Source organism: Charadrius vociferus, unplaced genomic scaffold, assembly GCF_000708025.1.
Source record: "Charadrius vociferus isolate BGI_N301 unplaced genomic scaffold, ASM70802v2 scaffold862, whole genome shotgun sequence".
Taxonomy (NCBI): domain Eukaryota; kingdom Metazoa; phylum Chordata; class Aves; order Charadriiformes; family Charadriidae; genus Charadrius; species Charadrius vociferus.
The window spans coordinates 83,450-106,556 of record NW_009647209.1 but is presented as its reverse complement, the minus strand read 5'-3'; the positions used below and the strand labels follow the sequence as shown (position 1 = coordinate 106,556).

General features: G+C 38.2%; 1 protein-coding gene across 2 annotated transcripts; it reads left to right on the top strand.

Moving 5' to 3' along the window:
- RAB3GAP1 (RAB3 GTPase activating protein subunit 1 (catalytic)) lies at positions 1 to 22,935 on the top strand. Of its 2 annotated transcripts, XM_009895852.1 has the most exons (25): positions 1 to 18; positions 108 to 163; positions 1,055 to 1,130; positions 2,392 to 2,524; positions 2,755 to 2,833; positions 3,480 to 3,599; positions 4,196 to 4,361; positions 5,140 to 5,239; positions 7,291 to 7,372; positions 8,191 to 8,259; positions 8,993 to 9,066; positions 9,798 to 9,890; positions 11,270 to 11,439; positions 11,774 to 11,872; positions 12,259 to 12,431; positions 13,437 to 13,491; positions 13,772 to 14,128; positions 15,279 to 15,416; positions 17,031 to 17,258; positions 17,777 to 17,873; positions 17,963 to 18,066; positions 18,176 to 18,291; positions 19,550 to 19,652; positions 21,203 to 21,223; positions 22,559 to 22,801. In XM_009895852.1, the coding sequence occupies exons 1-25, from the start codon at positions 1 to 3 to the stop codon at positions 22,799 to 22,801; spliced, it is 2,970 nt and encodes a 989-aa protein (XP_009894154.1). The 2 variants fall into 2 exon arrangements, with proteins under 2 accessions (XP_009894154.1, XP_009894155.1); XM_009895853.1 differs by lacking the exon at positions 21,203 to 21,223 and having other exon boundaries at positions 22,559 to 22,935.
- Positions 22,936 to 23,107: the final 172 nt, after the last annotated feature.

The following is a 23,107-nucleotide window of genomic DNA, read 5'->3' as shown; positions in this document are numbered from 1 at the left end:
ATGGCGGCGGACAGTGAAGTGAGTGTCTCCCCCTCTCCTCCCTTGCGCTCTCCTTCGGAGCCGCGGCGGTTTCCCCGCTCACTGCTTCTCCCGCTCTCTCCCCGCAGCCCGAGTCGGAGGTGTTTGAGATCACGGACTTCACCACCGCCTCCGAGTGGGAGAGGTAGGTGGTGCTGCCGCCGCCGCCGCAGGTCCCGCTCCCCTCACCGCGACCGGGATGGCGGGGGCTGTGCCGGGTTCGCCCCGGCCCGCTCCTCCTGCCGGGGGGAGTCGGGCCTCGCTGGCCGGGAGGCCGCGTTGGCCGGTACCCGGTGGCAGCCGAAGCCCCGTCCCGGCGCTACCGGCGCGTCTGTGCGGCGGGGGCTCAGGCCGCAAGTGATGAGTTGGTTAAGAGGATCGGGTCAAGCTGTTTCCCAACTTAGTGAAAGGTCTGGTTTAGTATCTGTTTGCCGGGAGATTAGAATAAAGGCTTACGTGTTTTTTAAGTAGCTGCCTCATCATTAAAACAGGGATCTCCTAGCTGAAACCTTTGAAAGTTAATAAACAATGCACAAGAAAACTTCAGGTGAAGAATGCTCTTGCGTTCTTAATGTATTATATTTTAAAATGCCTTTTCCAGTGATGATGTCCATGACAGAAGGCGACAAATATTCGAAGTGCTGCATTTTAAACCTGAATTTAGTTAACAATTTTGTGACAAACGTGTATTTATCTGTGAAAAGTGAAACAGGAATATATGCTAAAACTAATATGCTGCAATACCAAAAAACCAAAAAGCTGAGATTCAGTTATCACTCGAAGCATGCTCATAGCAGTGGCTAAAAGTCACTGTTATCTGAAATGTAAACATAGGAGGATCATTTTATTTCTACAAGGAAGCAATTGTTCTGTTTTTATTGTGATACTTGGAGTTTTTTGTTGTTTGTTTGTTTGTTCTTTGGGTTTTTTTTAAGGAATTCCTTAGTAGGACAACATATTGCCTGCTTTTAGGGAGCTGAATTATAATACAAGTTTAGTGTTCAGCACATATTAATGCCTTTTCCCCTCCCAATAGATTTATTTCAAAAATAGAAGAAGTATTGAATGACTGGAAGCTTATTGGGATTTCTTCAGGGAAACCTCTAGAAAAGGTCAGTTACTACTTCTGAATTTTCTTTTAGAAATTACATGTATTGCTGTTTTCTTAGGTGTGGCAAATAATGATTTGTATTGGGGAATTTCACTTGTAAAAGTGACAATTTGACAAACAGTTGCTGTAAATTTCTTGGGGGGCTGGCTGCCAAACAGGCTATTTCCCTGCTAAAGCTGGATCTTCATATAGGGCCTAGTGATTTTTTTCATTCCCAGTTTTGAGTCTGGAAACATGGTTGAAGCTGTTCTGAGTGTGTTTTTTTTGCTCTGCCTTGTGCCTTTGTCATGCCTTGCATACTTATGGTCGAGGTCTGTGTAGTACTACTTGTGACTCAGTATGTTTCATAGATTGGAGAGATTTTTTTTTTGAAGTCTGATTAGAGCCTCTATAGTGTTTTCTCAGTCATGTAAAATGAAGAGGAAATTGGTGAGCTCTTCTGCTTCTACGGCAAATAAATTCAGCTGTTCCAGGTTGAATGGCTGCTGTGTTTCCAGAGGAGTTTTATGATTCTTAATTTTAGGCAAGGTACGGAGTATCCAGACCAAAAACTTATGTTATCTCATTAACTAGTTTTCAACCTGAGCTGTCACTGTATTCCTACATGACTTCTTTTCTAGACCAGACTTCTTGATTTCTAGTGAGAAGAGACCCTTTACATATCCAAGGGTTGTCCAACTTGCTTTGTTTTATTAGCAGCATACAATTCTATACAGTGATGTTGACTTTTTCCTAGTAACTTTCCTATGCTGTGTTTTTGTTTAAAAAATAATTAACCTTACACACTGAAGTTTTGCAAATTATAGATAAAAAATCATTTATCAGTGAAAGCATATTCAAGGTAAATATTAAAGTGGTATTTGCATAGAATGGTATAGATAAGGATAAAATTCCATGTGGGAAACCTCTGTCTGTGGGCAAAGTTGAGGGTGCATACATTTAAGAGACATAGTTGCATATGAGAGCATATATCTGTCTCTTTATTGTCATATAATTCTGAAGACTTCTCAGGGGTATATCTGGACCTTGAAATGGGCAAGATCGTCAGCAAGAGGGATTTTAGCATTCAGCTGCCTTTTTAATGAAGTGCTTTGAAAATTGTTTTTTTTTTTAAAATTAAATCATGCTTAACTATTTAAGAATAAATATTTAGCAGTAGAAAAAGATGAATAATTATTGCAGATTGTGTAGGCAGTGTACTTTTTAAGGCTTATGAATGTTTATCTGAATTTATGTGATCAAATAATATCTTTTATATGCAGGGTGTATACACCACAGGAGCATGGGAAGAGAAATCAGATGAAATTTCTTTTGCAGACTTTAAATTCTCAATTACCCATCATTATCTTGTACAAGAACCCAGTGACAAAGACGGGAAAGAAGAACTGGTAGAAGGTAGCTTCTAGTTCTCTTACATGCCTGTAAGGATATGACAAAAGACAGTTTCAGAATGTGGAATTCACAGTGTGTTGATTTGCTTCTGTGTGAAAATTTCTGGGATCTGATGGGTATCGTCTGACATTTCTGCTTTTAGTATGCTTTGCATTCAACAAATTGCTAATATAAGTAAGTTGTAAGTCAGCTGAATGGATGCTGATGCTCTTATGTATCATTTTTTTTGACAGATGCCCTTCCTCTGCCTATGCAGGACTTGCTGTGCATGAACAACGACTTTCCTCCTAGAGCTCACTGTCTGGTAAGATGGTATGTATGCTGCCTCTCGTCTTTAATACCAGTAAGCATAGCAGTTGAAGAATCTGTGATTCTGGCACAATCACGTGGTTTTGTGTTTTTTTTTATCCATAAAGAGTTAAAGCTTATGTAAAATGATTCTTTATACTTGACACAGGAAAGGACTTCAAAAAAAAGCCTACCATAGTGGTCCTAGTTTTCAGAAAAAATGTTTTTTCTGAATTTCATAGACTAGCCAAGCTTTTATATTTGTAATATTTAGATGCATTCTTAAAAAGGAAAGCTGCAGCACCTTAAGAAACAACAACAACCATGTTCTTGGTAATGCAGATCTTTAGCATGTTATAGTATTGTTCTAGAGAGCTTGTTTTTGTGTATAAATAGTTACAGGACTGATAGACGTGGAAGTCTTCACATTATTTTGAGTACTGTGTTTAAATCCGGTTAAGCTCCAGTAGTTTGTGTTTTGAGAATTTGCAGCACTTCATGCCCACTCAGTTCTTGACCTCTCTGAAAGAGATACTCACATCAAAATAATAGATTCCATAGTCTATTGGTGACTATAAGGTTATTCAGGTTATAATATTTCTAAAAATTTCTGTTTCAGCTGATGTGCTAAAAAACCAGGAATGTGCTTTTATTTTTCTCTCTTTTTAAGGTACGGCTTACGTGAGTTTGTGGTTATTGCTCCAGCTGCAAATAATGATGCAGTTCTTAGTGAATCCAAATGTAACCTTTTGCTGAGTTCCATTTCCATTGCATTGGGCAACACTGGCTGGTAGGTGAAAGCGTAAACCTTTTTGCATGTCCAGGTGGAACTCTATCATATGGCTGTTGTGTGGAAAAAGTATTAAACTGCTAGTAAAATACATTCAGAGTTTGTTGTTTTTGCACCATAATATTTTTACAGAAGGATTTAAAAAAGAAAATTTCCCATGGAAACTTTAAAAAGACTATAAGCAACGCATTGAATCATTCATTATTATTTAAAAACCTCAAAAGCTTTTAAAAGCTGCTAGAAGTGGTTGGAATAAGTGGCATACAAAATGTAACTTTTGGAAGAGGATTTCTTCCCCATGTGTGGTAACAATAACTTTCTAATATTCCTCAAAAGTATTTAGACTGAAAGTTAGGTCGCTGAACTCCTGGATAGGCCTATGCTTATGACAATTTGTTAGGCATTCCATTTAATGGTGAAGTTAACAGTATTTTTCTTTGATTCATGTTAAGCGTTTTAAACTGTGTTCCACTAAGACAAAATATATTCTAAAGAATATGAAACTATGTTGAAATTATATTAAAATATTTAGCTAGTTTTAAAGAGCACAAGACAGTGTGACATTTTAAATAATCTGAAATATTCATGTTTTATAGTCAGGTACCACTGTTTGTGCAAATACATCATAAATGGCGACGAATGTATGTTGGAGAGTGTCAGGGTCCAGGAGTTCGAACCGACTTCGAAATGGTTCATCTTCGCAAAGTGCCAAACCAGTACATTCATTTGTCAGGATTACTGGATATCTTCAAATCCAAGATTGTAAGTGCATCTGAATGTATAGAACTGATATTAAAAATAATTGTTTTATTACTTGGTTGCTTGTAGATTCACTTCTGTCTTCTAGGGACTTTTTTTTTTTTGTAAGGATGAGGCTTGTGCTGCTGATACCAACAAAGTCTTTTTCCAGATATTGCCAGTATCTCATGATAAGGAGTGAAAATTTATATGGGTTTTGTTCCTCAGTGTTGCCACCTTCATCCATTTTTATTTTCTACTGGCGTGTGAAAGAATGTGTCCGTTTTATAGTCTCCTTGTAACAACCCTCTCTTCCCCGTCCCCTAAACAAGTTCTGATTTGCCGTTTAAAAGCAAGATAGAGGTGGGTTTTTGTTCTGATACTTTGTAGCTCTGCATAGCTAAGTTCAGAGTGAAGAATGACATGATGAAGAGTGAGGAGCGGACTGCTTTTTTATGGAGTGGCATGGCTGACTGCAGCACTGCACTACTGATACTGATAGTCAGCAATCTCATCAAAACGCTGAGGAAAATATCCTTAATGAAAACCTAATGCGTTCTGGGTCAGAGTTACTTGTGAGTTACCAGTTAAATGGAACATATTAGTGTCTCATGCATTTTAGAAGGCTTATGTGCTTACTTTTTCCTGTGAGTGTCTTGTTAAGCAATGGCTTTACTAGTAATTCATGCAGTTCTGATAAAATTAGCTCTAATACAGGCTATCATAACTAAGTTCTGTTCAAGGCCTGGGGTGCTTGAGAGGATGTACTCTTTACATAATTTTTTTTTCTAATGTTTTCAAGGGATGCCCTTTAACACCACTGCCTCCAGTTAGCATGGCTATTCGGCTTACATATGTGCTTCAAGACTGGCAGCAGTATTTCTGGCCACAGCAGCCACCAGGTAGGAGATTTGTGTCCTCAGAATAACTTGTTTTGAGATCAGCAGTCAATGCTGAAGAAAATATTTGCGTATCTTGCCAGAAGAATTAAAACATTTTCTGCATTATTAGGAAAGGCTTCAGGTACAACTGAGTGCCATCCCACTCCGTATGATAGGCTAGCAAGCTTAAAACTGCTCTGAAATCATGTCTGTGGCTTATGGTTGTGACAGGGGTTTTGATTAGGGCTATGTCTAGAAATACACGTTTTTATTAGTGTTTAGAGATATAATGATACTTCTGAAATGGTAGTATCTATTTGGAGGGAAAAAGGTGACTGACTGTGGGTCTGTAAAGAATTCTGCCCTGAATTCCATAGGGAAACTTTTGGATTCAGTTTTTAGTAGGTGCTAATAATTCACAAGATTTGTTTTTAACAGACCTATTTATATATAGGTAGCATGAGAAAATAAATTATAAACTTCTCCTGGCTCAAAGGTAGGCAAATCTGGAGGAAAAAGGTAGATGTTAGTTCCTTCTTAACATACGTTTTGTTAGTGATGTGGTATTTTAGGCACAAGGTGGTGGAACAATTAAAATGCCCAAGTTCTATATTTGGCTTGGTAGTAGTTTTATGTAAGAAGGTGTTAAGTATTAAAGGCACACTTAGAGGGACAGAACCTGTGTGACCTTGGTCTGGTTACCTAATTGGTTGGGTTCAAAAAAAATAAATTCCTAGAGTAATAAAACGTATGTTTTGAAGAACTCTGTAGTGAAGTTGATCCTGTGTGCTTTGTACCTAAGGAATATTGAAAATATGTTTAAAGAGAATCCTGCTCTGAAAGGTCCAAGACAATCAGGGCTGTTTTAAGTGATAGTTTCTCTTTGTAGGTAAACCAAGTTTACCTAAAGAACTTAGGAAGCCACTTCTACAGATTGTATTTTTATTATTACTGCAGACACAGAAGTCAATGTTTTCTGTAGTCTCTCTCTGTGTTGCTATAGTTATTCACTAAGTCAGGATTCCTGGTTTGTGATGAATTATTTGTACCCCTCTGACCATATCTCTTGATTTGTGCAGTTTCAATAAATTCTACTCTTTCAGAGGATCCTGGTTAAGGGAGCTAGTAGCGTAGTGCATTGCAGAAACTGGAGATAATAATTTTTACTGCTGTTGCTACATGCAGTTGGGGTTTTATGCTCATTGTGAAGAAGTAGACCCATACTTTATTACCCTCACTCAATTAGCTCTTCTGAAATAAACCCAAAGAATTTAAGTGCGTCTTTTGTCTTCTCTGAAGAAATTATGTAATTAAGTTATCCAAATACTTTCTGTTCTAATACCTCACTTGTTTGGTATGTAAACAGTTTGCCAGATGTGTTTAAAATTAAGGATCAGATGCTGTAATAGCATTATTATAATGGCATTACAATACGTTATTACCCATTTAAATTTTTGTTCAGTGTAGGCTATCTATTTTTGGTTTATATATTTGAAGGATATAACATAAGAAGTGGCTGAGGATGCTGGGAGGCATCTTTAAGTACCTGGGATTACAAGGAATCTCCCAGATCATTGGGTTAAGTGTTTAACTGTAGGAGACATAACATATCACTCTTTTCAAAAAATTGTTAACCTTTTAAAAGTAGTTTTGCACTCTGCAGAGTTGCTCTTCTGGAGTCTTCCTTTTCTGCTTGGAACTGATTTCATGCCTACACATTTTTATGGCACATTCGTGTCTATTTGTTCTTGTGTCAACATTGACTCTTTAAGGCTGCCTTTATAGCTATACTCTTCGCCTGTATGAAGGGAATAACCTTCCCTCCACACGAATTACAAGAATTGTATCTGTCTTTTCAAATGTCCTGTTGCATGGTTACTGCCCAGTTTCTGCTGGAAACACTTACTCTGACTGTATGCTAGGATTGCATTTTCGTAGCTCTGTCACCTTAGCTGCTCAGCTATTCTCTGGTCATACTACACGCTACAGTCTTTTTAATGTGAAATTAAGATGATATGTGTCTTAAAATATTCCATAAATTCTGTACGGAAAATGTATTGATCTGTCTTCAGATATAGATGCTCTAGTTGGGGGAGAAGTTGGAGGCCTTGAGTTTGGGAAGTTACCATTTGGTGCCTGTGAGGATCCTATTAGGTAAGATAAGAGTTCAGAAAACTGTGTGTTATAACTTCCTTAATGGAGGACTTAAAGGTATGTTATTTCCAATCTTAGCTTTGCCTGCCTATCACTTAATGTGTCCTTAACGGATGATGTAATTATTCAATTAAATAAGAAACATCTGAGAAAAGTAATGGTCTAATAGCAAATAAGACCATTTGTAAAATTGTCTAATGATATTCAGAATTTTAGCTCATAAGTCTTTCACCATAAACTTCTGGAGTACTCTGTTTATCTCTGAAACTATTATGTTGAAATATACCTTAACTGGAGATTAACTTTAAAAATGGTGTTCCTTCGTTCAAGGGTTGGACTCAGTCTCATCTTTTACTTAGACATTTGTAGAAGACTTACATTGAGAGGGTCTGTAAACTGAATTATTACAGTCTCTCTCTGTCTCTTCTGAACACCCCATCACTACTCAGCAAATCTAGGAATCATTTTAGTGTATTAGACAGCGGTCGATGCTGTAGCAATTCATGAAAGTTGTTCTTTCCTCTGTACCTGGATACCTAAAATACCGTGCGCAATCTCTGCTTTTGTAGACAGGAGTTGAAAGAGTCCTGTATGGCAGGTACTAGTAAAGTTTAGTGCAGTACTGGTTGATGTGCTGTAGAACAACCAATGGAACGTATGCAGCAAGAAAACTTGGGAAAACATGCACATTTCTGGATATAGCTGCAAAATACGTAAAGGGACTTATATACGAACTATCACAAGAACCTTTCAAGATCTTAACGATGATAGAACACTTTCTACTAGCGCTGAAAGATTTAACTCTTGTTTTGTTTCAGTGAGCTTCATTTAGCTACCACATGGCCTCACCTGACGGAAGGTATAATTGTCGACAATGATGTTTATTCGTAAGTATTTTGTCTGAATTGCAACTGTCTAGAAGTGTACTTTATTTGTTAACTACTGCATTTTAGTGACATCTAAAATGTTGTGTGTTGCTTTGTGTGTGAAAGGGAACCCATTTTGAGGAATGCTAAGGTCAGTTGATAGAACATCTCATTTGTGAAATACCTTCTTCTGAAATGCATTTCTGTGTGAGAAAATATTATGGTATCATAATGTCAACAGAACACACCTCCATTTTTCGGCATATTCTCATGCTAGACTTAAAAGTTTTGTGTATTGCATATTTCTTGGAAAAAATGATAGCGGAAGGTGGAAAGCAAAAAGAATTAACTGATTGACATCCCTCTCCCAAAAGTTATCATCCAGATTTTCTGCTAAGCCTCCTAAAGAGGAAGAACAGTGTATACTGATACTTAAGCAAGAAGAAAAAAAAACTGGTTTATTGTTTTAATTAATGCGGAAATGAGTCTTCAACATTAATAGAACTTTAAAAGAAGACAATTTAGTTGAACAGAATTGTTTTCGTGTGTTTCTTATTTATGTTATGTATGTACATGAGAACAGGGACTCCTGCTTTCATTTTAGCGTTTGTCATGTTTTTCTATGTAATGTGTATGTTATGGCTTCCATGGCCCAACTGGCTATGACATTACATCTGTTGAGAATTTGATACTCTTCTCTTGCGTACTTATGGTGACAGCATGACACTTGTTGTTTGTTGTTTTTTTTTCCAAGTGACCTGGATCCTATTCAAGCACCCCAGTGGTCCGTGAGAGTCAGAAAAGCAGATAACCCTCAGTGTCTATTGGGTAAAACATCAGAATTCCCTATCTTCTCTTATGGCTTTTAAGATGTTAAGTTGTGAAGTTGGGATTGAGAAGCTGATTACCTGATGACCTCTGTTTCCCTACTCCCCCTTATTTTTTTGAGTGGACAATATTTTGGCCTTCTTTTTCAAGAACACAAGCGTTGCAAAAACATAAGTTTCTCTTGTACGTTATTCTGTGTCTGTGTACCATGGACTTCATTGCTGTTCTTACTTCACCAGGTTCCAGAGAATAAGCATTTATTGTGTGTGTTCTGTGAAAATTTAGATTTCCTCAAATCTTTAAATTTTATGAAGTGTCCTCTGCATATATCTATTTCTTTAGTTGAATCAATGTCTGACAGGCAGGATTGGTATGCCTGGAGAGCTGTACTATTGTCTATCCTCGCGTTTTAGCTTGTGGGGAAAAGGGCTCCAAAACTAAAAAAATATACAATAACATGCTGCAAAAGTTTCATCTTGCTTTGGGTGAAGAAGTGGATTAAACTGCATGCAAAATTGTGCACTGGAGAGGTGGCCGATAGCTGTCTAGATGTGCATTTTCCTAAGCTTTAATGTCTGGTTTAAAAATATTTGTGCTTCAGAACAAATTATCATGTTCTTTCAGATTAAAAGATAAAATTTACTGTCCCTTAGGAATCACTTGGAGGGTTAGCTTCTTGTTCAACGAGATTTTAACTGGGTAGCTGTTCAGAAACTTTGTTTCTCTTATAGGTGACTTTCTTACTGAATTCTTCAAGCTTTGCCGTCGGAAGGAGTCAACTGATGAGATACTTGGAAGATCTGCATTTGAAGAGGAAGGAAAAGGTAAAATGAAAATGTTGATGATTTGTGTTACTTGATTTTAGTTGTTAAGCATTTTCTGTAACATTCCTAGGAATTTTCTGGTCAGTGCTACATGGTACAATTTCTCAGGAATTCTAGGCAAGCTTAGCTCCCAAAGTCCCAGAGGACAATTGCCTCTGTTATAGCTCTGGTTTTTTCCACTGGAAAACAAGAGTTGAAAATTTGACTAGTGTGTACAAGAGTTGGTTTTGAGCAAACATAAAACAGATTTGTCTGCATCTTTTTATGTATTTTTGTATTTTTTCCACTTTTTTCTGCTTTTTGAAGTACTATGAGTGCATGTTATGACAGCCAGTTTAAAGAGTCTTTAATCTGTTTGAGAGGCTTTGGTGTCATACTCCAAAACCCTCAAACCACCAAACAAAACCAACAAAACAAACCAAAGTTATCTGACCAACAGATCAGACTTTATCCCAGCAGTATAGGTACTGACGTCTTCTTGATGTCTCTCTCCCTTTCTTTTGTTTTTCGTGCTGTATATGGTGAACATTCCCTTCTTTTCCGCCTCTTGTCACCTTTTCTTCCCTCCAAATATGGCCCATATCAATGTGTTTTCTTTGGTTATACTTGGTCTTAGTTTTGAAGGAGCTCATTAGTTAGCTTAAAAAGATCTTAGACCGAGTAAGGTATGTGTTACTCTTAGTGCATTACGTAGTGTCTCTTTAGCCCTCCTTATCTCTAATTTTCTAGAAATGTTTGCCACGATGAGATTTTTCAGGCTGCTGGTAATTACTCACTTAAATTTGTCTGCCCTCTTTTTAACAATGATAATTCGTTTTATTGTAAGCAAGGTTCTAAAGTTTATCAGCAACAACTCTGGAAAAAATATTTTGATTTGAGTTTACCTGAGGACTCTCAAACAGAATTGTGCTTACACCATGTAAGGTTGGATGTATAGTGATTAATAATGGATTTATTTAAGGCTTATCTAAAGCTCTAGCATACGCTTGAACAGTCTTTGTTATCTACAATGTATTCGTTAGTTTTGTGTATAAAGAAAGTTTAAATACTGCCTTGTCAGCAGGCTTTTTGCTGATGCTCTGCATGTAACTGTCTGCAGTACTGTATGCAGTACTGCTACAGTAGGTGGCAGGCGCTATCTACAGCCAGCCCAGTCTAGACTTCATTCAGTAAAATAAATCAAGGACAGTCTGTGACTCCTTCGTGGCCTGGTTCTCCTACTTTATCTTTGTGACTAAGAACAGTGTGGAACCTGACGGCACAGGGGTGTTAAAAATCGGTACAAGATAAACAGACTGAATATGACAGGTGAACTTTTTTAAGAGACAGTCTTGTGGGTTTTTTGGTTTTGTTTTAATTATTTTTATTTTATTTTATAGAGGTTGCTGATATTACCCATGCTTTGTCGAAGCTCACAGAGCCAGCACCAGTCCCAATCCATAAATTATCAGTCACAAATATGGTTCACAGCGCAAAGAAAAAAATTCGCAAGCACAGAGGTGTAGATGAATCGCCTTTAAACAATGAGGTTCTGAACACTATTCTTCTGGTAAGTGAGCTGTCTCTGCACGTTATATGTACATAAAATATGTGTTTCATGCTTTCACTGATGCATTTGGTTTATAGTTTGTGGCAGATTTATAAAGAGAGGTCTTTAATGGCAGTTCCATTATTTGAGTTGCATTTATCAGCTTTCTGAAACAGCCTAAGTTGTTACAAGTCTCTACAATATAAGTAGAAAGAAAATGAACTCTGAACTCTGCTAACAGTTTTAATTACAGGGATTGCTGGTATGTAACCAGCAGTAACTTTAGGGAGAAAGTGGGAAAAGCAGGAAAAAAACATACTGGTGCAAGTTTGGATTTTGTTTTTCTTTCTTGAAGTTCTTATTTCCTGATGCTGCTGACAAACTCGGAGATGGATTTGAAAGCAGAACTAGCACTACAGCAGGAAACAATCCTCCTCCAGAGAGTGAAGATTACGTAAGTTTTTCTGACTGGCACTTGAGAGAGAGAAAGCAATTTTGAGTGTGTGTTCGTACAGACTTTACTGTGGTTGCCCTATGTCTTGTAATAGATCATTTTTTAAAAGATGAAGTTACCTTTGTGGAACCTCCAGGTAGAAATAGTGATTTTTTGGGTTTGGGTGGGTTTTTTTTTGTTTGTTTTGGGGTTTTTTGTTTTATTTAGGTTTTTCCTTTTAATTTTTTTTCTTTCTTCCAACGATTTTCATTTTTTTGTAGCTTATACTTACAGGCTTAAAATGGTATTTAGCCACTTGTATTATCAAGCAGGAAAGAGATCGTATGGTTTTGGAAAAAATGTCATTGTTCCTGTATTTTTCCTACTTTCTTTTATTTCTCACATAGAATCTCTTCAGTCAGTTTAAATCTGCTCCTTCTGATAGTCTGACATACAAACTAGCTTTGTGTCTTTGTATGATAAACTTCTACCATGGAGGAGTAAAAGGAGTAGCACATCTTTGGCAAGAATTTGTGTTAGAAATGCGCTACAGATGGGAGAACAACTACCTTATTCCGGGGTAAGATGTTTTTTGTTGTTGCTTTGTCATAGAAAATGTTCTTTATTTCAGGAACAGAGTGAGTTCACTATGACTTTGTAACATACTGTTTGTTGGTTTGGGTTTTTTTAAATTGCTAATGCTATCCTCTATTACCCTACTTCCTTAAAGCAAGAAAGGGTAGGAAGTAGGAAAAAGCATCTGTGCCCTCCTTTGCAAACTTCAAGATGTTTGGAGGAAGCTCAAGTTGGAGCAGTCCACTGTGTGAATGAAGATGGGGAAAAAAAAAGCTGCTCGTGAATATTTGGCTTCCAGTGCATTATTAGATGAAAATAAAGGAGCTAGTATAGTGAGAAACACCTTTGCTTTATAGTGCGGTTTTGCCACTTTTCTAAGGGAGCTGTTCCAAATTCCTGCTGTAGTAGCCTTTTTAGGCAGCTGATGCTGTCTCAAGTATTCCAGCCCTTCCAGGTTATGTCTGCTGCAGCAGAGCTTGTTGCAGACCAAATGAAGGGTTCTGTCGAGATGAGATATCAACGTAGAGCAAAAATATATCTTTTTTTTTTTTAATGGGATGGACTGGCCATTTACTTGCCAGTTTATACTTTCAAGTGGTTACACTAAGAAATAAAGTAGAACTTGAAATATATAAAGATGGCTCTACTGTATGATTGCTGTTTTAACAGTAAAGTCAAAGGTGGTTAAGTTTTGTTTGAAAACAGTTACCCTTTTAACATCCAAATGGAAAACTGACCAGGAGGTAGAGGTCTGTTTCGTATTAGTGTGAATGATCTCTGAGCTTCAGAAATGACCTCTAAGAGAGAAATGTAGTTTAACTTCTGGGTTTGTTCAGTCACTGGTTTGTCTTCTGATACCATAGAAGAAAGAGATGCATAGTTGAAATGGTGGGGGTGGGTTCAGTGTGGATATTTGCCCCTCTTTTGGATTTCATATGATTTAAGACCACATTTGTGTAAAAGATTCAACTTTATAATTGATAATGGTTACACTTCTACCTTTTGTTAGATTAGCTAATGGCCCTCCAGATCTGAGATGCTGTTTACTGCATCAGAAACTTCAGGTAAATATCCCAAATTTAAGAATGATTTTTCTCCTAAGGAAACTGTCAAAATTATAGCAATTATTAGCTAAATATATTGTTTTTGTAGATTTAGTTATGCTTGTATTATTGGGTCTGGACTACATTTTTGGGGAAAATCTTTATTATAGCAACAAGTTCGATGGAATTATTATCTTTTAGAATTATAAGAGATTTTTGGCGATCCTCCAAGTTTTTCTGTGACATTGTTTCCATAAGAGAAGTAATTGCTAAACATTTTTTTTCCCCTTTAACTTACTAGATGTTAAATTGTTGCATAGAAAGAAAGAAAGCGAGAGATGAGGGGAAAAGGGGGAGTATGTCTGATCGTTCCCCTGGTGATACTGGAAAAGGAGCAGACCACTCTGGAGATAACCCTGATAAGGAAAAAGAAGTTGGCAAGTCCTGGGAATCATGGAGTGACAGTGAAGAGGAATTTTTTGAATGTCTAAGTGACACAGAAGATCTTAAAGGAAATGGGCAGGAAAATGGAAAGAAAGGAGGAGCAAAAGAAGGCAATAAAGAAGCTGTAAACTTAAAACCAGAAGGTCGTCTGCATCCACACGGAAAGCTGACGCTGCTGCATCCAGGAGAGCCTCTCTACATCCCAATAACACAGGTTAGGTAGCAAGAGCTGAGCCAGATGTGCAATATGACTCCCGTGCGATACGACTCTCATGCAATATGGCTCTTACCTAGGACTGTGAAATTGTACATAGTTTGCAGATTGTATTCTTATCTGTTGTTAAAATTGCAAAGTGCTTTTGGCCTAAGACTTTGTTTTCCTTTTTTAATACTGGATAATGCTGTTAAACTGAAATCTCACATGCTCTTTGTTTTATTTGAGAATGAGTCTCTTTACCAAATGTCACTCAAACCAATTTTTTTTTTAAACAAGAATTAAGCTGTCTTGTCTACCTTAAATTTGGGATTCTTTTCATTTCCAGCTCTTGAGGCATCTTCCATCCCCCCCTTACTTTCTTTCCTGTAAAGCAGGAACTGCCATGGTCCGTCTTCCACCGTGAAGATTTCTAGCTGACTGACCAGAGTACTGGATCAGTTTTGCTGCTACTTTTTTTTTTTTTTCCTTTAAAAAAAAAAACCAACCCAAACATTTCTCAATTCATATCTAAAAGGCCACAGTCATCAGGTTTTGGTACCATTATCTAAAGCAGGTTTATTATCAAACTACTGGAAATGTTATCTGACACAAACTTTCTTGTAGAGTGACTAGGGATGAAATAGGAAGCAGTGGTGTCAGAGGAAGTAGTTTCAAATCAGCTATGCATGAAGAATACAGTATTTTTTATTCACTTGTGAGAAATTAGTTTTAATGAATGTTGCTTTGCGTGGGTAAAAGGCATGAGCAGAGTGTACTCAAGCAAAATGTTGTAAATTAATTATGTGCAGACAGTATCAATGGCAAAAATTCTACATTGCTTTAGGTGGATTTTCATCCATCTCAACAAAATAGTATCAGTCAAACACTTCCTGGACTTCATCTGGATTTTGGCATTTTAGCAATATGTCCTTATACTGTTACTTCATTCTCAAGTTGTTTTCTTTTTAGTTTCTTTTTGTTAGTGTCATCTTCAGATGCGCAGCTTTAGGCTAAACAGTTTAAGCAGTAGAAAGTTATGATTATTCCCCTTGCGTACAAATGAAGTAGAATGAAGTTTTGATGACAGGGAGTTTTCTGCTCATTCTACCTTAAAAAGGGTAAAGTCTAGAAGAGGCTGTTTGTAAACTTGTCTTTTTCCATGTTGCAGGAACCAGCACCCATGACTGAAGATTTGCTGGAAGAACAGTCTGAGGTACTGGCAAAACTAGGGACATCAGCAGAAGGTGCTCATCTTCGGGCACGCATGCAGAGTGCCTGCTTGCTCTCAGATATGGAGTCTTTTAAGGTAGTACTACTTGAAGAATTCTGTGAGACTGCTTTACTTCTTAATTAAACTGTCCCTCTTGCTTGTGTTAAACAATTTTGAAGGTTTTTCTGATGAGGTTTTTTTTTTCCTCTACAAAACAGTTTTAAAATAGTTTAAAGTTGAAAATAAAAAAACTATTGATACAATTCTTGGAACACTTCAAAAATCTATCACTGTCCAGTCTATTATGCAGAAACATTGCAGTAAATTTCCACAATGTCTGTGGGAAGGGAAAAAGCCCGCAAAACATACAGTTGATAAATTGGGAGTTAAAACTCGGACAATTCCATACAAAATGATGTCAGAAGAAAACAGAGCATGAAAGTTCTGAATCAAAATTACGTCTCCCTCGCACTGCCTTGTGTGTTTCATTTAGTGTCTCTCTTACCTGTACTTTCCACTGTCTAGCTCTCTAAAATGACTCCAAACTGATAAAATGTAAAGGTGATATAAAGAAAAATCTATTAACACATTCACAGTTCTGTATTTGGACTTTGGGGAGGTGGACATAATTTTTATGTGTAGTTGAAGATGTTTTGTTCTTTAGTAGGGAGGATAACTGATCACTCTTTAGAGATCCTATACAGCTGTTCATCAAATTTGGACTGGACTAGCGTTGTTTTGGGCAATTTGTTCCATTTCTTTTCTGAGCTCTGCAGAGGGAGCTAAGAGCATGTACACTACTGTCATCAAATGATCTCAAAGCTTTAAAACGATTGGAGATTCTATCATGAAACATCTATATGTATTTTATTTTTTAAAAAATTATTGCAATGTCTGTAGTAAAAGGATAGAGATGTACTATAGAGTAAGAGTATAACAGATCAATATCAGTTTATTAGCAGTGACATGTCGTATTCGATATATGTAGAGTTTTATTTCTATGGTGCAGGTGATCTGAAAACTCAAAGTAAGAATATAAAACATAATTCGAAGTGGAAGTGCGCTCTTGACAGGTACATCACATAGAAAGCTGCCTTTCCTTTTATGTTCCAGACCTATGGATGTATTTATTTGTGTTGGCATTGCATCTATGAAAAATGAAGTTGTTTTGGTTGGGGGAGTTTAAAGTTCCTTTTGAAAGGAAGAAGAAAAGGTGAATTTTGTTACTGGAGTGTTAAAAGATGAAAAGTCAGTGCTGAAAGCATATTTCTGCAGCCCAGTGATTCTTTTAGGCTTGGCCTGGTTTTGGTCTAAGTCTTTAATGGTATAAGCTTATACATAAAAAAAATTAGTGAAAATTAATGTTTATGGCATGTATCAGGTACCAGACAGAAGCTTGAGTTAACAGTATAATTTTGAGCTTGCGTGAAATAACTGATGAATGTACTGTTTCGGGGTGATAAGAAGAAGGTTTCTTTGGTTTTGTTGCTGGTGTGGGTTTTACCCATTGCCATTGTCTTGGTTTATGCTTTATTCCCTCACCCTCCCAGGTTTCTTTCCTAGGGTACAGTTTGGTGACGGTGAACAGAATTCCATGGGTTTTGTCTCCTAGTCTGCGCGCTACCTGCTAAACTGTATTGCCTTCCTATCCAGGTTACCATGTTTTTATAGGATTTTTGAGGCACGAGTTTTATCTCCTCTTCATTACAGGCAGCTAATCCTGGCTGTTGTCTGGAGGATTTTGTGAGGTGGTACTCTCCTCGGGATTACATTGAAGAGGAAGTGATTGATGAAAAGGGGAATATAGTAATTAAGGGCGAGCTGAGTGCCCGAATGAAGATTCCTAGCAACATGTGGGTAGAGGCCTGGGAGACAGCAAAACCGGTCCCAGCCCGGAGACAGAAGAGACTCTTCGATGACACTAGAGAGGCAGAGAAGGTAAAAAGCTCTGTGGCTAGTGATAGTCTGATCTGTAATGCATATAGCAGCCCTTTCTTCTCCCTCCTACAAGATTTAAACATTAGTGCGTCATTGCACTATATTCTTGGAATTATTAAACTGTTTTGTACGCGCCTGAGGGTTAATCAGAAATCCTTGCTGCCGTACAACAGTGTGTTTGAAGTATCTAAAATAATTAGTGTGGAGAATGTAACTTCACAAACTGTATTACTTGGGTACTTCTTTGAATTATTAGTAAACGTGCCAGATTTTTATCTGCATGTATATGTTAGGAAACTAAAGGGTTCCTAAAACATAATTATTTTTAGTTTCATTCTAACCTGTTTGGGACTGTAAGCAATCACTGAGGATTCATGTAAAACTACCTATTGAGTCCTGTCTTACAGCAGTGCTCCCTTCCTGTGAATTCTTCAATGTAGGTGCTCATCTTTCAGAGTTAACCTTATCTTTGAGAAGTAGTTTTGATCACTAATATATTAAATTTTCTAATGTTATAGGTGCTTCATTACCTTGCAGTTCAGAAACCAGCTGACCTTGCAAGGCATCTCTTGCCTTGCATCATCCATGCAGCTGTACTCAAGGTAAAGGAAGAAGGTAAATAATGTTTAATAAATTATTAAGTTACTGTAGGGTGAATACGGACGCAATAATTACACCTTCTTCATTTCTTTTCCTCCTAATAGAAGCGCTAGAAGATATATCTTCAGTTAAGAAGATTATTAAGCAGATAATATCCCATTCCAGTAAAGTTCTACGGTTCCCAAATCCAGAGGACAAGAAGTTGGAAGTAAGACACTTATACTGACTGGAGCTGAAAACTTAATAGACTTTTACACCGTTCATGGGAGTGCCGAAAGAACATCTTTTTAATTTTCACTTTTATTAAACTCCTGCAGGAAATCATTGCTCAGATTATGAGTGTGGAAGCTATCATCGCCAGAGCCAGGTCTCTGAAAGCAAAATTTGGGGTAGAAAAATGTGAAAATGAGGAGGAGAAAGAAGATCTACAAAGGTGACTGATGAGTTTTTTCTTTTGTTCTTCCTCTGTTGTTCTTCCGGTGCCCTTTTTTTGTTGTTTCAAAAATTTAGGACAAATGGAAGTGGTGACAATACAGAAATACTAAGGAATCATATTTAGTAGCTATAAACATTAGGTGTCCCTCTCCCTAGGCTACCTAGAGATGTTATATGTGGATATCCTAAATGCTTCTCTAAGTAACCATGTATTTGAAAACGTGATCTCTATGTGATAGAGATTATTTTAATTGATTTGTTTTCATCTTGACAGCACCAGGGATTTCAGTTATCTTTTTGTGTATGAAAAAGGTATATTTAATGAATTTCGTTACAATAGAGGTAAAATCGGAAAGGACTAGGAATTTAGTATTTTCTATAACTAATCTGGAATGAAATACTGCCCCAAAGTTACATATTCTTATTCCAGTCTCCTTGCTAATTTGAAACATATTACTGAGGAACCATGTGAACGACAAGCAACAAGCCATGTTTCATTGCTGTCAGATTATTTACTTATTGCTTAAAATGACTAGTGTGTAACATTAAAAAACCAACACGTTAACTTCTTGCTGCTGTGCTGAGAGGGAGAGATGACATCTTTGTAGTACGTGTCAGGAGTTCAGAGGAGTGATGTCTGACTAAAGCAATATATCAAAAAAATTGTCATGTTGTTACTTCTTCTGTGCGGCTGACACCATGAAGGCTTCTCATGCTGAATTTATACATGTGCATGAGGAGCCTGGGTTCCATTTATAGTTATCTGAGAGAAGTAATCCTTTCGGAGGCTGAATTGCAACCTAGGTGTTAATTGGCCCTGCTGCTGGAGTTGCAACGCAAACGAGTATGTAATCCTGCCTTTCCTGACCTTACGTGGGAGGCTGCTGCGTTCAGCTTAGTTTTGACCTATGTTATCTGTGAGAGAACAGCTGCTTGTATTAGCGTGAAAGAAAGCAACAAGGTAGGAGGGAACAACTGAAGGCTACGAGGGGGTTTAGTCTTTAGGGTAGAGGGAAAGGAGTAAGGGGATGAAAAGGTGATGATAGCGTTTGAGTGGGATGCTGAGAAATGTCAGGGTTTTTTCCTTAAACTTTTAGAACGGAAAACTCTTGAGAGCGTCTGCCAGTTCTCGCTCTGTGCAAATGATGCTAGGTGGAGACCTCCTCACAGGAAACAGTTCTGGTTTTAGATTAGCAAACTGGATACAGATGAGAATTAAACATTCCTTTTTCCTTTTCAATGATTTGTACCACCAGATTTGTAAACTGTCTCCTGGACCAGCCAGAAGTGTCAGTTATCGGTGCAGGACGAGGACCTGCTGGTAGCATTATTCACAAGCTGTTCGTGAATGCTCAGAGGGTAAGAGCGAGCTCTTGATTGCTTTGCAGACACTTCTAATTTAAGCAGTATGAAGCAACGACTTATCATATGATGCCAGTTTATTTTGTCTGCATATATGCATGTATTGTCATAAATGTGCTTGAGGGGTTTTTTTGGGGAGGTTCAACATGATTTTGGCAATAATAGAACCTTGCAAAACGAAAGAGTAAGTGACCTGGGATGTTAAACAATTGAAGCCAGCTGGGTAGATAGTCATGAATGTTTGATTTACTACTATGCCACAAATTTCTACTTTATTCAAGTTACACAACTGCAACATTGCAGCAAGAATAATCAAGTGTGGTGATTGTTTCACATAGGAATGTAGAGAAACACATCATAATATCAAATACTTTAGAAGGAGTATTTAGACTCAGAGTTTTAGACTGAGTCTTATACTTGGAATACTTGAGATTTCTTCTATGGAAACTAGTGTGCTTAGGAAGAGTTTCAGTTCTTTTCCAGAATAACTGTACATTCTATTTGCTTATTGCCAGCGTTGTATGTATTTTCTGGAAACCCTTCCCCAGCCTGTATTGGTTTAAATACTCCCTTTTTCTCTTAGGCAGTTGTAATAATTGGCCTTAAAGTATTGATTTCCAGACTTCTTTGACTGCAATCAGCCTTCAGTTTCTGTCAGAATTACACCTGTTCATAGCATCAAATTATCTAACTAAAATTTAACTACAGTAGTAATAACAAGGCAGCATAGTATTGCAGACATCTTAGAGCCTGAAATCCCATTTGGAAATCATTGCTGTAAAAATGTTGTGATTGGATATTAAACACTTCTAAGGTATAGACGCTTTTATAATAATCTGTCTTTTGCAACTCAGCATAAAAAAGACCATTCTGAAAACAGACCATGGTTATTCTGAGAAATGAAAGTCAGAACATTCATTTTGTCCTTCTAGTCTCTAGGGAAAATCTGGTTGCAAATCTCAACGTGTCAACCAGCCTTACTTACAGACTTCCCTGCAAAGGCTAAGATTGTGCCCTGTAAGTGTATGCAAGCGCGTGCACTTCCTTTTTTGATATCGAGTAATTATGTTTTTAAAGCTGAGTAAGTGTTTCTAGCGTTAATGTTCGATAAAGGTGTATGTAAACGTCTAGGGTTTTGTTTCTTTTGAAACATCAGTAACTAAAGCTAGGTTACACATACGTGCCACTAGGAGCTGGTCACTGTTAATTAAGACTTCTTAGTGGGACAGGAGCTAACTTGCTATCAAGAACCCCTCGTGTTTAATCTGTCAAGAATTATTTCAGTAGAGAGCTGTTCAGTAAATAGAAGTTGAATGATTTCCTTGTTCATTATCTTTTGAACCTGGACTCCTCTCCCAGTTGTGTAAAATGTGTTGGTATATTCTCAAGTTTTCTCAGGAAGATTATGATAGCAAATGCATGTTCTTGGAAGTAGAGTGCATGATGTCTCTTAAACCTACAATCTCCTTCTAACCTCTTGTAAGTCACCTCTGACTTGCCTTTGTTTCTATCTTTCATCACTGGTTCTTTTCTCATCCCTTTCCAAGCTGACTGAATCTTCTGATGAGGTAACCAACTTTGTCCCTCGTTTCCCACTCATTTTCCCTAGCTGCATAGAGTTGAACCTTTTAGTAGATATAGACAGCAGCCTGATTTAGTTTGTACTGTTGTTCATATATTAAGCATAAAAATAATTTTGTGTTTCCAGAATGGTTTTTCCTCATTCACAGACTCCATTTTTAGAGCCTAACGGGTCATGAAAAAGAGAAATCTTTAAAAAACAAAAACCAAACCAAACCAAACAACAAACATTTCTTCAAGTGAACATTAACGTTTTCTGATGCTGAAATATGTGGCCTTGCCTTTATATTCTTCTCTGTTGCTGTCACTGTGTTTTGTTTATTGAACAGCCAGATGTTTGGGGGGTTAGGTAGAGATGGACAGTACCTGACTACCTCCATCCTAGATACCACTGCTTATGGACACTGCTGAACTTTTTGGGCAGATACAGAGGGGTTTGGGGAAGAACTGGGGTAACTGTGAAGTGTAGCACAGGGACCATCCTCTCTTGGTTTCCTAGAACTGCTTTTGTGGGAACAAGTGGCACTTGTCCCTGGTGACTTCTGTGGCGCAGGCTGCAGAGCCGAGTGGTGCCGGGTCCCCGCTCCTGGGGACTGGCCGGGGGAGGGGGGTGGGAGCAGAGGGGCCACGAGGGCTGTCCGGTGGCTTCTGCCATGCCTGAGTGACACTGATAAGCTTGAGTTGTGTACATTAAAATTAGGACCCTATTAGGGTATTGGGGTGTATATATATATGTAATTAGGGAATGCTTATTGGGCTGACTGGAGCATGCCAGCCCTTCTTCCAGTATTCAGACTTCAGTGTTGCTGCTTACTGGCTCTGAGGCGATGAGCGTCGTTGGAGATTGCACAGCGTCTCACTTGCTCTGCAGCGTCTTTCCAGCAAGCTTCTCTCTGGCCATGAGAAGGACGTATCGAGGTAGTATTTTTGAGTTTGAAAAGGCAGGTGACCTTTTGCCAAGACTCCAGTAGTGGCGCTGGTTATTTTTAAAAGGAGGCTGGCTTGGCCTTGTGCAGCCACAGCGAGCTGAGGGGAGAGCCCTGCTTGAGAAGGGCATTTCGTCTGGTCAGAACCCTCGCTTCACACTGCCGAAAAATCAGGAGCTTAATCTAGGCTGAGCTTCATCATCCACACATGAAGGTTCTTCCATTTGATTGTGCACAGTTTATTTCTTGACATCCCATTAGTGTCTTGCTCTGTGTACACATGAAGCCTTTTGATGTGTTTACCATTTCTGACCTTCCTCTATTCCTCTTAAGAAGTATTTTCTGAATCCTAATGTTAAGAAGCAGCCTGTAATCATACCTCTGCTCTTATTTAAGGTTTCCGCAGTGCCTCCACTTGATGAAGAATTGAGGAGATCGGCTTCATCAGAGGAGCGAAGACTCAACACGGGAGCCGTTTCAGATTTCCCACCACCCACGGGTCGGGAGGTGATTCTGCGCACGACTGTCCCCCGCCCCGCTCCTTACTCCAAGCCATTGCCCCAGCGCATGTACAGCGTGCTGACAAAGGAAGATTTTCGACTTGCAGGTGCCTTTTCAGCAGATACAACGTTCTTCTGATGTAACCAGCTGCGTTATCTTGTGCATCTTCACAAGTAGCATGCTATTCATTTTCCTTTGGGGAAGTTAACACAGATTGACTGGATTGTGGCGAGGAGACAATACGGTCATCGTTAGTGACGGAACGTCATATTCCCAAGGGCAGAGCGGAACTGGCAGCTGAGAAGGATGCCTGTAGCAACTCTGACTTGGAGGTCTGGAATGGCTTTGTGACTAGTTTTAATCCGATCTTTGGGGAAGAAAGTTTAGCAATCTCCTGTCTGTCCAAAAGGAGCTTTTTTTTTTTTTTTTTGCATTAGCTTGTTT

What these genes read in the sequence shown, in the direction of transcription:
- RAB3GAP1 (XM_009895852.1), top strand. An exon ending in CAGGGAAACCTCTAGAAAAG is followed by an intron (nt 1,131 to 2,391) that starts GTCAGTTACTAC and finishes TTTTATATGCAG; the next exon opens with GGTGTATACACCACAGGAGC. An exon ending in GCTCACTGTCTGGTAAGATG is followed by an intron (nt 2,834 to 3,479) that starts GTATGTATGCTG and finishes TCTCTTTTTAAG; the next exon opens with GTACGGCTTACGTGAGTTTG.